The sequence below is a fragment of the Dromiciops gliroides genome, chromosome 2, assembly GCF_019393635.1.
Source record: "Dromiciops gliroides isolate mDroGli1 chromosome 2, mDroGli1.pri, whole genome shotgun sequence".
NCBI lineage: Eukaryota > Metazoa > Chordata > Mammalia > Microbiotheria > Microbiotheriidae > Dromiciops > Dromiciops gliroides.
The window spans coordinates 14,449,312-14,464,352 of NC_057862.1; the positions used below are offsets into that span (position 1 = coordinate 14,449,312).

Sequence of the window (15,041 nt, forward strand, 5' to 3'; positions counted from 1 at the left end):
TGTCATTCACTTTTTAATTTTTTTAATTTTTAATTTATGACATTAAACAAGCATTTCCTTAACATAGTGCAATAAAAAGATGTTTGGACATGAAACTTCAAATCTGCTATGTAAAACTTGCTATTCCTTTCAAATACACAATAAAATTATCATGTGAATTTCATTTTTGTTCTTTCCTCTCTCCCAGAGATGGTTACCATGAGACACAAATTCCTTTTCAATTTCGTTTTGCTTAATCCTACTTAACAAATATATATATTTTAAGAGGGGTGGGGGGCAATAAGGGTTAAGTGACTTGCCCAGGGTCACATAGCTAGTAAATGTCAAGTGTCTGAGGCTGGATTTGAACTCTGGTCCTCCTGAATCCAGGACCAGTGCTCTATCCACTGCACCACCTAGCTGCTCCCAGCTTAACAAATATTTTAAAAGCCCTTCCTCTTTGCCAGGCACCTTTCTATCTTTATAAGATAAAACACAAAATCCTCCTTGCCCTGAAGAAACTTCCATTCATTCTATTGTGGGAAGAGCATGTGCATAGATTGGTGGGGCCAAAATAGGAAGCAGACCTTTTTAGAGAGAATGCTAATACCTGATGAGACCAGAGAAGTCCCCCTGTAGCAGGTGGTACCTGAGCTGTCCTTTGAAGGAAGCCAGAGATACTGAGGGGAAGGCCATGAGAGACAGTACTGTAGACACAAAGGACTTCCCATGCAATAGGAGAGAGGCTGGAAATAGAAGGTCTAGTGGCTGCCTCTTAGAAAATTTTCCCAAACAACATTTTATCACATTTGTATTTTACCTTCTTTAAAAAACAAAAAACAAACAAACAAAAACTTTAAGGAAATTAAAAATTAACCTGACATTCACCATCCCTCTTGAAAAGACAGCGTTTTGGGTGCATCTAGGTGGCGCAGTGGATAGAGCACTGGCCCTGGATTCAGGAGGTCCTGAGTTCAAATCCAGCCTCAGATACTTGACACTTACTAGCTGTCTGACCCTAGGCAAGTCACTTAACCCTCATTGCCCTGAAAAAAGAAAAAAAAAAAAAAGGACAGCATTTCTCTAGAGTGATAACCTTTGCTTGTTCAGTCATTTTTCAGTTGTGTCTGACTCTTCATGATTCCACTTGAGGTTTTTTTGGCAATGATACTAAAGTGCTTTTGCCATTTCTTTCCCCAGCTCCTTTTACAGATGAGGAAACTGAGGCAAACAGGGTTAAGTGACTTAGCCACAAAGGATAACACAGTTAGTAAGTGTCTGAGGCTGGGTTTTAAGTCATGTCACCTGACTCAAGGACCAGCACTCTATCCAGTGAACCACCTAGCTACAAAGTACTTCAAATATGTTATCTATTTGATGACCTCCATTAGAGGGACACTTAATGAGTGGAACTCATTTTTTTGATCATTGCTTTTCTTTTCTTCTCTCTACAGATGGAAAGGTTGAAGTTACCAAAGAGGGGGTGAAGCTGTGCACTATGGGACCAGGCAAAGTCTTTGGAGAACTCGCAATTCTATACAATTGTACCCGCACAGCCACCGTCAAAAGTAAGACCATTTTGAGTATCTTTGGTTTATTTCCATGTTCTTCCTCATTGATGTGAACACTCCATTGAATCCTGACTTACTAATTGAAGTGTTTCAGCTTCATCATGATGATATGAGAAGAATCACTGGGTTTCTGGGCCCTTTTAACAACACTGAATCTGATTTTACTTTTATTTTTGAATTTTGTCCAAGTTTCCTATCTAGTTCTACTTTTGGCAAATTTAGAATTTGAAAATACTATGTACTTCTGAGATGTCATAGATGTAGGTCACCATTCTAATTGTCACACCTCATGTTTTATGGATTAATCTCATACATCTTTTGTCCATGTCTTTCCATAAATCCTCCAGAAAAAATCCACCCAAGAAACTGTAAGCCTTTCCCTTAAGTCTTTAAAACACCTTCTAAGAAAATATTGAAAATAATGGAATATTTGAAAAAAAAAAAAAGATCTCCGAAAACAGTAGGGTTTCCTCTTCTTGTCTTTATATCTCAGGAAGACTTGTAAGAAAATCCACCCCACATTTCTGTATTCCTCTTCTCTGTAAAATCTTTACAGATGTTCCTGGTGATATCATTTTAATATAATAGAAAATGAAAGTCTTCAGGAAAAAAGGCCCTCATCATCTCATTCAAACATCACTGAATGGGATATATTTTTATATTCTCAAGGTGAATATAAGCATGATCTGCTCCTCAGCTGGTCATCAAGGTGTATATGAGGCACATTCTTTCTTTTTTAGGGATTGAACCTATTTTCAAATCTGAGCACTAAAATGGGACATTTATGTATATGGCATTAGCAACTAGTGTTACCTCCTCAAAAACAGCTGCACCAAACAGCAGCTACACATGGTTTTGTTGTTGTTATTTTAAAATCAATGTTCTCATCTAGTCTACACTATGCATTTTCTCTCTCTTGTGCTCTCTCTCTCTCTCTTCCTCCCTTCTTCCCTCCCTCCTTCTCATTTTCCTCTCCTTTGATACAGGGCATTTTGGTGTAGCCCAGTGCAAAACTCCAAATGAAATCATGTATGAACCCCAATTTCTTTGGATTCTTTGGAGCAGGTATTAAGTTTATCAGGGATGTTGAACCATATAGGTGAACTGACCTGCCAATAATTGTAATGGAGTGTTATTGCAAAGAAGGAAAAATACTATCTTCTATAAAAGTCATTTAGCATATATTGTTGCAGATGAGTTCTGTTCATTATAAAAATTGGCTAAGGATCTTTTGATTATTTTTCCAGTAGGCCATTTCTGATAATTTGCAGTATATCATGGTTGTTTAACTGAGATGGCCCAATGATATTGAGCCTAAAAACTGACTTTTGTTATTATAAAATTACCTCATCAAAACTGATGAAGTGAGTGACATGAAAGAGTCATCATTTATTCACCAAAATTGACACAGTGGCACTTGTCATTAGTGGGCCTTGATTTCCTTGATCATGAAGGATAACTAGTTAGCACATATTGGTATTGATTCAGTGTTATTGTTTTATGGTTGTTGTTTTTTTTCCCTCCTTGGGAGATCAAATATTTGCTTGAAATCATAAACAATTTGGAATCCTCCAAAAATGTTAATGCCATTTTGTAACCATGCAAAGCCAATCAAAGTTAGTTGGTAATGCTATAAGATCAATATTTAACTTGATCATTCATTCCATAATGAAACCAAGCAATTTGTAAAATAATTTACTACAACCTTTATTCAGCTTAAGAAAATTCAACTGGAGAAAAGTCATCAGGATTCTGTTAAGTGAAATTAATTTCACTCTGATGTTTCTTTTCCATGAGAAATATATATATTTTAGGGGAGTTAATGGAAAAATAAGATAATATGATCAAAATAGAAATATTCTATAGAGAGTAAAAACATGTTGAAAACATTTAAAATGTTCTATATATGTCATGATCTCTACTGTGTTTCTCATTAAAGTCTACTTCATACTGCAACAATATATTTTAAAAATCAACTTTTACTTAGAATCTGATTACTCATTTTATATAACAGACATGTTTCTGATGAGTTTGGCATAATGTATATTTTTGTAGTCAACCAAGTGTTGGGTTTAGAAATAGTGGGCCTGGGTTTTAATTCCAGAACTATTTTCTACTTATGTAATAATCTTGGGAAAATCAATTCCTTCTTCTCTGGGGGCATTTAAAAAATCCTTGAAATAGGGGAAGGGGGTTGAAATAGATGACTTCCTTTAAAATATTGAGATCTTTTGCTTACATCATTTACATTTTCTGCTGTATCCTTCTCCTCTATCCCTCACAGAGAGCCATCATCCTTCATAAAAAAGAATTTTAAAAGTAGGGGGGAAAGTTCAGTGAAAGTAGTTCCAAAGAAGAGATATGAAAAAACCTCTTCCCTTGCTTCTATGCAGATATCATGGAAATGGAGCACACCATCCAACTAGCAGATATATTTTGCTGACCTTTTTCCCCTACTTTTTTTTTCAATTGGCCCAAAGAAGTACTTAAAGATAGCCCCATCCCCCCCACCCCACCTTCTTTGAAGAAGATATCAGCACAACTTCTGATGTTTTAGATTTACCTATACCATGCTTCTTCATTCTAAATTCACAGCATTTCATTGTTTTATTATTAGTGTTCTTTCTTTTTGTATTATTCTAATCATTGAGTATCTTGTTTTTCTGCTTCTGCCACCTTCACTTTGTATCGAATCATATAATCTTTGTTATGTCAGTTATGTATGTCTATCGTTTTTTGATCATTCTCAGTATTCATCATATTCAGAGTTTTTCACAGCATAAGATTCCTTTACATTCACATACCACACCTTGTTTACCCATTCCTTCAACAAGCATCTTTATTTCCACTTCTTTACTACTATAAAAATACTATAAATAACTTGGTGCTGTATGGGGCCATACTCTTTGACATTGGCTTCCTTGTGGCACATGATTAAACATGGCATTTGTAAGTCAAAAGATATGGACATTTTGAACACTCTCATCACATCATCATTTGAGTTTTCAGGAGAATAGATGACTTTCATTGACTCTCAGAGTGCTAAATCTTAGAACTTGAAAATTTAATAAAAAAATGGAAATACTTTAACTTAACCTGTACAAGAGGATACTTTTGTAAAGGACTAAATTATTGCATAAATTTATGAAAAAATATGCCTCATGCAGTTTTTCTGAGCCTGATAGTCACGGACCCCAAAATGGTTGCAGAATTATCATGAGGGGTCCCCAAATATCTATCTGTCTATCTGTCTGTCTATCTATCTATCTACCTACCCAAAGCATGATCATTTTGGTCTTCATTTGGTTCCAAACAAAATCATGTGGTAAATGTTTGTGTATATAGCTTACTTGGCTGCAGAAGTCTTAGGGGAAGACATGGCATAGTAGCTATTTTCAAGCATTTGAAGGGCTGTGTTTTGGACCTGTTCTACTTGGTATTCTAAGTGGGTAGAAGTTGTGAAGTGGCAAATTTCAGTTTGATGCAAGAGAAATTGTTGGAGCTCTCTAAAAGTGGAGGGGCTACATCGGGAGGTTGCAGATTTTTCCATTGTTAGCAACTTTTAAGGAAAGACCAAATAACCACTTGTCAGGCATTTTATAGAAAGGATTCTTGCTCAGGAATGGGCAGAGCATAATGACTTCCAAGGTTCTTTCCAAGTCTGAGTTTTTGTGATAGTCTGAGTAATTATCATCAGGAAACATCTTTTGAATGTCATGGCCAATGAAAGGACATCCTGATCATCTAGGAGCTTAGTGATCACTATGGTGGTACATCAATTTAGCAAGAGTTTAATTCATATCTTAGGGTTATATAAAGTGGGATTTATGTAGTGTGGGGTTACACCTGTGTTAGCTAATGGCACTTGAGTTTTGTTTTCTGACTTTCACTGAGAAACCAAAATAACAGTAATTATGCCTCTTACTCTGTAAGCAGCAACAGGGCATGCCATCAAAATTAGAGCACTAAGGAGTGACTTTAATGTGATTTTCATTTCACAACATTAGCTAAATATGTGGGTGGCAGACAAGATCACTGCAAGTGTAATGGTGGGTGACATTGGTATTTGTCATAGGAATAGATATCTAGAGCTCAAAGTGATCTCAGGGGCTGTTAAGTCTAACCCCCTTGTTTTACAGTTGAGGAAATGGGGGAAATACAAAGGTTGAATGACTTACTCAAGGTCATACAGATTATAAGAGGCAAAGCCCTCATTCACAACCTCTGAACCCAAATCCAACCTTTTCTCTGCTGCTTCATTCTCAAATGACATTACCATTTCTGAGTTTACCCATGCTCCAGGAGCTTTGAAGAATTGTATTTTCATTTGCTTAATCTCATTAGATGAGATCACAATATAATAAACCTACAGACCTAATAGCTCAAGAATAAAAATATTGAAACATCTGTATTGCAGATGCTTTTTTTTTAAATTATAAAAGTATACTATGATTTTCCAGTTACATGTAGAGATAGTTTTCAACATTTGTTTTTATAAAATTTGTAGTTTCAAATTTTTCTCCCTCCCTCCCCCCTCCCCAAGACAGCAAGTAATCTGATATAGGTTATATATGTACAATCATATTAAACATATTTCTGCATTAGTCTTGGGGATGCTTTTGGGGGGGATGCTTTTTAATGTAGGCTTTATGAATGTTATCTCTTCTTGTGAAAACACTAGATTGGCAGGTGCAGGTAAGAATCAAAATGTTCGTTACTGAGACAACTGAAATGAACACCCTGGGCATTCAGCAGTAAGCCATTGCCTCTTCACCTGAGGAAAAAATCAATTGTCAAAAAAGGAAGTTGCTTGCAAGGGAGTCAAGAATCCCTCTGATGGTGATTAAATTATTTGAAAAGGAAAAGAAATCCCTGTAATTTTGATGTTAAAAATGGGAAAGTGGTAGTTATATAGGGGGTGAGCCAACTCACAAGATAAAACTCTGAAGTAACTGGAATTATCCCCACCCTTGCCTGAATTACTGAACAAGAGCTCCAGCTAAGTAGAGGTTTGAGAATTTGTCAAAAAGTACTAGTTCTATGCCATATTTTGACCAAGGGAATGATATCATCCATTACAAGTCAGTAGCAGATACTATCTTCTGATACCATGACCAGACCTTTACATGAGATATAAAGAAACTCATTTGTGACCTTTTGCCCCAGAACACATAACATGATGGATTGAATGAGGGGCTTGGAGTGTCCCTAGTACCTTTGCTCAAATTGCTTTAAATTTATTTTTGATATATTTTTGCATATGTATAATTTATAAGCATGTACTCATGAGCATATAAGGTCATTGATGGAGATCTCTCTCTCTCTCTCTCTCTCTCTCTCTCTCTCTCTCTCTCTCTCTCTCTCTCTTTCATCCTCATAATCTATCACAGTTCCTATCACAGGGTAGGTGTTCAATATATCCTTATTCAATTATTTGAGCCTATCTCAGCTGTGTGACATGGGGCAATTCAAGGAACCTCTGCAAGACTCTTCTTCAGAATGGGGATAATAATAACTGTGATACGCACTTCATGGGGAGCATTTACAAGAAAATACCCATAATAATACCCTTTAATAAGAAAATAACCTTTAAAGCACCTTAGAAATTCCATTTCTTCTGATATAATTTCAGTTCTATTGCCCACCTTTTGTCTACATACTTTGCTATGAAGTAGACATAGGCTTTTTACAGGGTTCTGCAGACTATAGCCTTCATTTCAATCACTTTGGGGAGATTCAAATCCTTTGATGGCACAGTATTTGCTATGCCCATGGCCAAACTGAGAAACATCTCATTATCTTGTTTCCCTGAAGAGTTGTTCATGGTGGGGACTCAACTTTTGCCACCATTACTGCTCCAACAATAGCAATTTACACCCACCCTGGGCCTTTTCCTATCCAAGGTGCTCTAACAGCCACAATGGAGGAATTGGCAGCCCTAACACTTTAAGTTAGAAACAAACAAAGAAGCTGACAAAAAGGAGCTGGGCTCAGCAGTGCTTAGCAGGTAAGGTGCAGCCATGTTTTGGGACTAAATTTATGCAGAATTGCAAAGATCGATAATCTTCAGGGATCAGCTAGGTCAATGCACACCTATAAAAGCATCCCCCTCTCCTCATATCCAGAGAGTGGCCATTCAGCCATTGCCAAGCAAGTTGATGGTGTCCAAGGTCCACTGGTGGACTTGAGTTAAGAGGAGCTGAATTTGAATTCTGCCTCAGGTACTTTGTCTCTGTGGACCCATGGGAAAGTCACTTAAGCTTTTCATGCCTCAATTCTCTCATCTGTAAAATGAAGGAATTGAACCTAATGACCTTTAATTTCTCTTCCACCTTTAAATCCATGATACTATGAAGACTCATTATCTGTCCAAGCAGATCACTGCCCTTTGAACTTTGATAGAGATGTAATTGTTGAGATGTTTTTTTCCTGACTTCAAGCCCCAATCTGTTTATTTCCAAATGGTCAATGGTTCAAAATACAGCCCTCTGGGGCCAAGTAGAATAAACTTAACCCCTCCCTCACAAAACAACCTTTCAAATACCAGCAGAGAGCCTCAGCTTCCCCAGCACGTCAGTCATCTCTTCTCTACCCTTAGAATCCTTACTTCTTATACTAAGATGGTTCACATAAATCAAAATAACCAAAGAGGAGGATGCATCATTGTTGCTTTGGGGGTGGGCTGGGTTGTTGAGGTGGAATGGGAATATACTTTTTGTTTTGTTTTTCTGTTTTGTTTTTTGTGGGGCAATGAAGGTTAAGTGACTTGCCCAAGGTCACACAGCTAGTAAGTGTCAAGTGTCTGAGGCAGGATTTGAACTTAGGACCTCCTGAATCCAGGGCCTGTGCTTTATCCACTGCACCACCTAGCTGCCCCCAGGGGATATACTTTTTAAAGGGTCAGGGGCCATTGCTCTGGATTTTTTTACCTATGCTACAATTAGGGCTAAAAATAACATCTAATTTATTTCTTTTCAACAAAAGGATTGAATGCTTGCTCTTTGATAGGTACTGTGGTACCTGTTGAGCATACAAAGAAAAAAAGAAACCTTGCCATAAAGGAGTATCATTACACCATCCCCAGCCAACATCCCCATTCTGCCTGACACACCAATGTCCAGCTCGTCATTCCCACCAAAGAGAAGTTTACTCTTTTTGTTTTGTTTTATTTGCTTTAATATTGGATTATATGGAAAGTTCTTCTAAAATTGAGGACGTCAGGGCAGCTACGGTGGTGCAGTGGATAAAGCACAGGCTCTGGATTCAGGAGGACCTGAGTTCAAATCCAGCCTCAGACATTTGCCACTTACTAGCTGTGTTACCCTGGGCAAGTTACTTAACTCTCATTGCCCTGCAAAAATCAAAAGAATAAGTAGATAGATAGATAGATAGATAGATAGATAGATAGATAGATAGATAGATAGATAGATAGACAGATAGACAGACAGACAGATAGATAGATAGAGACAAATAAATAAAATACAATATAATTGAGGGCATAGTCATTGTCTCAAAACCTTGTCTTTCCCCACTCCAATCCATTCTCCATTCTGGTCTTAAGGTGATTTCCTAATGTGCTTGTCTGATCATGTCTCCTCTCTACTCAATAAACTCCAGTGGCTTCCTGTTGCCTCTAGGATCAACTACAAAATGCTCTGTTTGACATTCATAGCCCCCCTCCTCCCTTTTTAGTCTTCTAAATAAACTCAATATGCACACTTCAGTACAAGGAAACTAGACTCCCAGCTGTCCCAGGAATAACATTCTCCATCTCTTAGCCCCTAGCATTTTCCCTGGCTGTTCCCCATGCCCAGAATATTCTCTGTCCTCCACTGCCACTACTGATCTCTGTGGCTTCTTTAAGTCCCAACTAAAATCCATTTTTTTACAGGAAGCCTTTCCCAAACACTTAATTTAAGGACCTGCCCTCTGTTAGTGATCTCCTAATTATTTTGCAAATTGCTTGCTTTGTATATAGTTACTTTCATCTTGTTTCCCCAAGTTAGACTATAAACTCCTTGAGGGCAAGGACCGTCTTTTCTCTCTTTTTATATCCCTAGTGTTTAGCCCAGTGCCTGGCACATAGTAGGTGCTTAGTTGAAGGGAAAATGAAAGGAGATATTTTTGCAGAAAATTATTTACAGAGAATGTTTCTGGTAATTGGAAATATTCTGAATGCATTAGGAGAAGCTCTTCTGAGAATTATTCAGGCATAGATTTGGTATTAACTACTTCTCCTGTGTTTCATAATTCAACTTCCAATGACAAGACAGAAATGTTTTAATTGCTTTTTAACAAATCACTTACAATGTCATCAAAAAACAAATTTTATTTTATTCCAACCATACCCCCCTCCCACAATGGAGCTACGTACAGCAACATGGATCCATGTGACTTGTGACTTATGTCTGGTAAAAAGGGCTTTTTTTGACATTAGGTTTGATTCTCTTTTAGATGTATTATTGTCTGGATGGTCATAGGGTCCAGGTTGCCTAGCAGCAATGTTAGTCAATCAACAAACATGCCTTAAGTGCTTACCATGTGCCAGAAACAGTGCTAAATGCTGGAGATATAAAGAAAGGCAACCCCCCCAAAACAAACAAACAAACAAACAAACAAACAGACAAACAGACAAAAACAAAAACAAACAAACAAAATCCTCTCCTAAAAATCTGTGTACTAAGAGCCAGGAGAACATTTTCATTGAAGATATGAAGTCATTGTTTTTCCCCCTTTGTTCTCTTTGACATTTGTTGTATTAAAGAAAACTTTGAGCCTTTGACATGAGGTGGATGGTGGTTTCTTGAGTGTGTGACTTCATAGATCAATGTCAAGCTTGCTACTACCTGAAAGAACTAGAAATCAGCTGCTGTCAGGACCCTTTTGAAAAAAATGAGCAGAGAAGAGGTTTGGAGTTAGGATGCATGAACGCACCTAGGAACGTGTTCTAGGAGGAAACCAGAGCCAGGATCTAGGTGGTCTGTGGACCATAGGAGGGCCATGGAGCAGCCAAGAGTAGAGCTTGGGAGTCCAAGGTATCAAAGGAGCAGGCCATCAGCTTTTTGCCTGGTAATGGTGAGGGGGGAAAGCTGTTGTGCTTCTCTCCCTCTCCATCTCTCCTTCTATGTCTTTGCCCTGGCTCCCTGTTTCTGTCTCTTGGTCTCTGCATGTCTTTGTCTCTATCTCTCTGCTTCTCTCTCACTCCTTCCCTCTTTTCTTTCTCATTCTATCTTCTCTCTCCCTCTTGTCCTCTCCTCCTCTCTCCTCTCCTCTGCTTTCTTCTCCTGTACTTCTCTCTCCTCTCCTCTGCTTTCTTCTCCTCACCTCCTCTCTCCTCTCCTCTGCTTTCTTCTCCTGTCCTCCTCTCTCCTCTCCTTTCCCCTTCTGCCCCACCCTCCTTCCCTCCATCCCTCCTATTGTGAAGAGTAAAAATAGCTGTGTCTCTGGGGGCCCTGTTTCTTCATGGCACCATACAAGGAGCCAGTGGTCAGACACTTATTTGACAGGTCGTATCATGCTACAGCCCCATATCACCTCCTGTTTGTAAGGCCCATCCCTGTGATTGTGCAAATGAAATAAACCACATCCAGCCAGCCTGAAAGAGCAAACAATTACATTTTCTCTGCAGTTATTACCTTGTTTTGTTTTGTTTTGTATTTTTTTTTTTACTTTGTGTTTTAATGAGGAGCAACAGCCCTGGACTGTCAGACTCTCAGAAAGAGATGAGAGCCCTGCTTGGCTAATGAGGAATTCTCTGTCCAGTCTTCCTAGAAAAAAATTAAGTGGCCAGATCCTTTTCATTGTCTATTAGTATTGATATCTTTCTGTTTCTCCTTTACTTTGTCTTTGCGTCTCCTTCTATGTCTCTGTCTATATCTCTATGTCTGCCTCTCTATGTCTCTGACTCTAAATCCCTACTTGCCTCTCTTGTACCTGTTGAAACATTGATAATGAAAACTGTCTGAGAAAAAGGAAAAAGATGCAAAATAAATAAGGTTTCACTCGTTCACTATGGAATGTCAAGATGCTTCTTACCTTCCAAGGAGAAATGGCCTCCCAGAGTTTTCCCTACATAGAGCAGCCTATGGCTAAAGGACTGGGCCAGTTCAGGGAATCAATAAGGAAATGTGCTTTCTACTGGAAAAATATAATAGTTATCAGGTCTGGAGTGGGGGGAAGCCTTGTAATGTTAATAATAGACATCCAGGGAATAATCGCTGAAAAGGGGAATTTAGGAATGGAATAGTTTCATTGAACCCTAAGGCAAAACAAAACAAATGTAAACAAAATGTGGTACACTGGGAAGAACACTAGCTCTTGAGTCAGAAGTCATGGGTACAATCCATTTCTGATGTGCCTCTTTGTAGCCCCCCAAAATGCCCCTGTCCTCTGTGTCCTTCAGTTTCTTTATCATTAAGTTGAGAGGCTTGGACTAAGAGTTTCAAAGTAGCTGAAATGATATCTAAGTAATCATGAGAGGTAGTGGCATAAGGCCAGTCTTGGGGCAAGGGTCTCAGTTCTAAGTCCTGCCCTTATAATGATGGACTACACAACCCCTTATGTTTCTTTCTGATTCTAAAATCCTATCAGTCCATCTATACTTTTCATTCCATCTTTCGTGCTTTTCATTCACTTGGGTTAAAAAAAAAAAAGGTATTGATTTTCCACACTCTCTGGATCCTCATGCCTGTCCATTTAACTTTTGCTAATAACTGCTCCATTGGTTCTGACAGATGTCATCAAAATGTTTGCAACAAAAGCACTGGAAACCACATTCTTCATATAAATCTCAGTGGTTACAGAGATGAAACACAACTCATGAGAAGAAGTGGGTTATCAGATTAAAGGCTTAAAGAGTCTCCATGAGGAACACTAGGGTAAAGAATCCTAGAAACCCTGAGAGGTCAACCTTCTGGTGTCAGAATCTGGCAACTGTTGCTCAGTAATTGAATGAATTCCCTCCCCTGTCCCATATTGTTCCTCTAGAGTAGATCCTGATGCTTCGGTATCTTAGGAGTGGTCTTCAAGGTTTGTTGTGGCCCTGAAAAATCCATGACCCTTCCTGCTACCATTGAGGAGCCTCTCTGGCTTTATTAGAATGGGCCTTGGATAGTAGACCTACTGGATCTCATGGATATCCATAAGCCAGTAGACCTGTGATACCATTGAAGGGTTTCCTTCAGTGATGGTTGGTGATGGATCCCAACCCAGCACTACCCAGCCTAGTCTATGTGACTGCCATTGATGTCCTCCCATCAGTTTGCTATACAGGGGCACTTGATGTATCAGGAGGCCTTCCTCATGCACTCTTCAACATACATGCAAACCAAAAGCTGCCCTTTGGTTTTTGCTTTTTGTTTTTACTCTTGCCATATGACAAGACCATCCATCACTTTTCTTTCAGTCATACATTTCTTCAATAGTTTCCCATATTCTACTTCTTCAACATAATTCTTTATTTATAATGTGTTTCAGCCTGGACAAACATATATCATGTACCTCTCTGATGCCCTGTGAATGGACCTTAACTTCAATCTGGCCACTTCATTATTAATTATTTAACTGTGGCAACCCATTAGCCCACCTAGTTTCTTTAGGAAAGCAAGGGAAAGGAAGGAAACAAGCATTTATAAAGTGACTCCTATTTGCCAGCCACTGTGCTAAGCTCTTTATAAATATCAATATTTTATATATATATATATATATATATATAAATATATATATAATCTGCTTTGATTTTCACAATACTGGGAGGTAGGTACTATTATTATCCCCATTTTACAGATAAGTGAACTGAAGCAGTCAGAGGTTGAGTGACTTAACAAGGGTCATGTAGCTAGTAAGTACCTGAGGCCAAATTCACACTTGAGTTGTTCTGACTCTAGGCCAAATGCCACGAACTTTCAGTTTGATGGACGAATTGGTGGAGAATTGAAAGTGGAGTCAAGAAAATCTTTGCTCAGATAGGGTCTCAGACACTCACTAGCTGTGTGACCCTGGGTGAGTCATGTTTTCTCCTATCCACAGTTTCTTCATCTGTAAAATGGAGATAAAATAACACCTCCCACATAGGGATATTGTGAGTATTTAATGAGAAAATATATGTAAAGTGCTTTGAAAACCTTAGTGCTATATAAATGCTAGCTATTGTGACTACATGTGGAAATGTGTATGTGTATATGTGTGTATGTGTGTGTACATGTATGTGTCTTTGTATGTGGATATGCATATTTAAATTGAACAAACCCACAAAAAAAAACACAACAGAAAACATTTGGGGGCAAGCCTTTCTACATCTTTGGGCTTTACTTTCTTTTATAAAAGGAGAATGTTAGACTGAATATTTTTAAGTTCCATTCTTGCTCTAAATCCAATGATCCTAGGATTAGCCTTCCCTAGAAAATGGACTTTTAAAGTTCCAATGAATGGAGATGAATAGAGAAGATGAATTGATCCCCATTTCTCTGTCTCTATCTCTTTTCTGCCTGCCTCTCCAGTCTCTATTTTCCTTTTCATTTCTCTTTCTCTATCACTTTCTGCCTCTTTCTCTATCTTCCTGTTTTTTCTTTCTTTTCCTTTCTTCCTTCCTCCCTCCCTTCTTCCCTCCCATCCTTCTTTCCTCCCTCCCTCCTTCCTTCTTTTCTTTATTTCTCTGTCTGTTTCTGTCTCTCTCTGTTTCTCTGTCTCTCTCTCTCCCTCTACCTCCCTCTACCCTTTTCTTCTACTCTCCCTGTCTTTCTGTCTTCCTCTCTCCAAACAATAGCTTTAGTCCTCAAATGTGATTCAGGAAGTTAAACAACAGTCTTTTTAGCCCCTCCATCTAGGAATCAGGAGGCTTTTAAGATCCCAATGGTGTTGGATAACAAAACACATTTCCAACCCATAGATTACTTATTTTCTTCATCTATGGAAGCTGGACCCAGCAGAGTTGACCTTCTTCCCAGGGGCTCCTGTAGATTAATGAGCTGATGTCCCTTTTAGCTTAAATTAATTCTAGGGTCCAAAGGAGAAAAGTGGTAACTTTCATGCATTACTAGAAATAGAGAGACAAATGAATTTTCCAGGTGAAATTGGATCTTTCTCACTGTTCAGTTCCAAAATTGAATTATTGTGCACCAACTTCTTAATAAGTTAGGTAGGGCATATGTAAGGATCCTGTGTTACTTTTTTTTTCTGCAAGGAAAACAAACCAGGCAAGAAGAGGAACAGTGGCAGGGAAAATACAGCACAAACTTTAGAAGAACAGTCAGAAGTACATTCAGACTAAAAACAGGTTGAGAGGGGAGGGAAGGAAATAAAAAATGCATTAGGCACCTGGCCCAGACTGTCAGCAGAGGACTTCAACACTTATCAAATTGGATGACTTAGAATTTTATAGAAAGATGCAGAAGAAGCAAGGGGATGGACGGATCAAATGTTTGTGTTCTATTTCCCTTGACAGCTTGGGGCTGGTGCTGGGTTAAAGTGAATCTAGCAGAGTAGAAGAGAACC

General features: G+C 38.5%; 1 protein-coding gene across 3 annotated transcripts in view; it reads left to right on the forward strand.

The window, feature by feature from the left end:
• Positions 1–15,041, forward strand: part of PRKG1 (protein kinase cGMP-dependent 1) — a 1,388,722-nt gene that overhangs the window by 529,929 nt on the left and 843,752 nt on the right. For all 3 annotated transcript variants that reach the window (XM_043987057.1, XM_043987060.1, XM_043987056.1), the window contains exon 3: positions 1,434–1,547. In XM_043987057.1, coding sequence (XP_043842992.1) covers positions 1,434–1,547 — 114 coding nt within the window. The remainder of the gene's footprint in view (positions 1–1,433; positions 1,548–15,041) is intronic.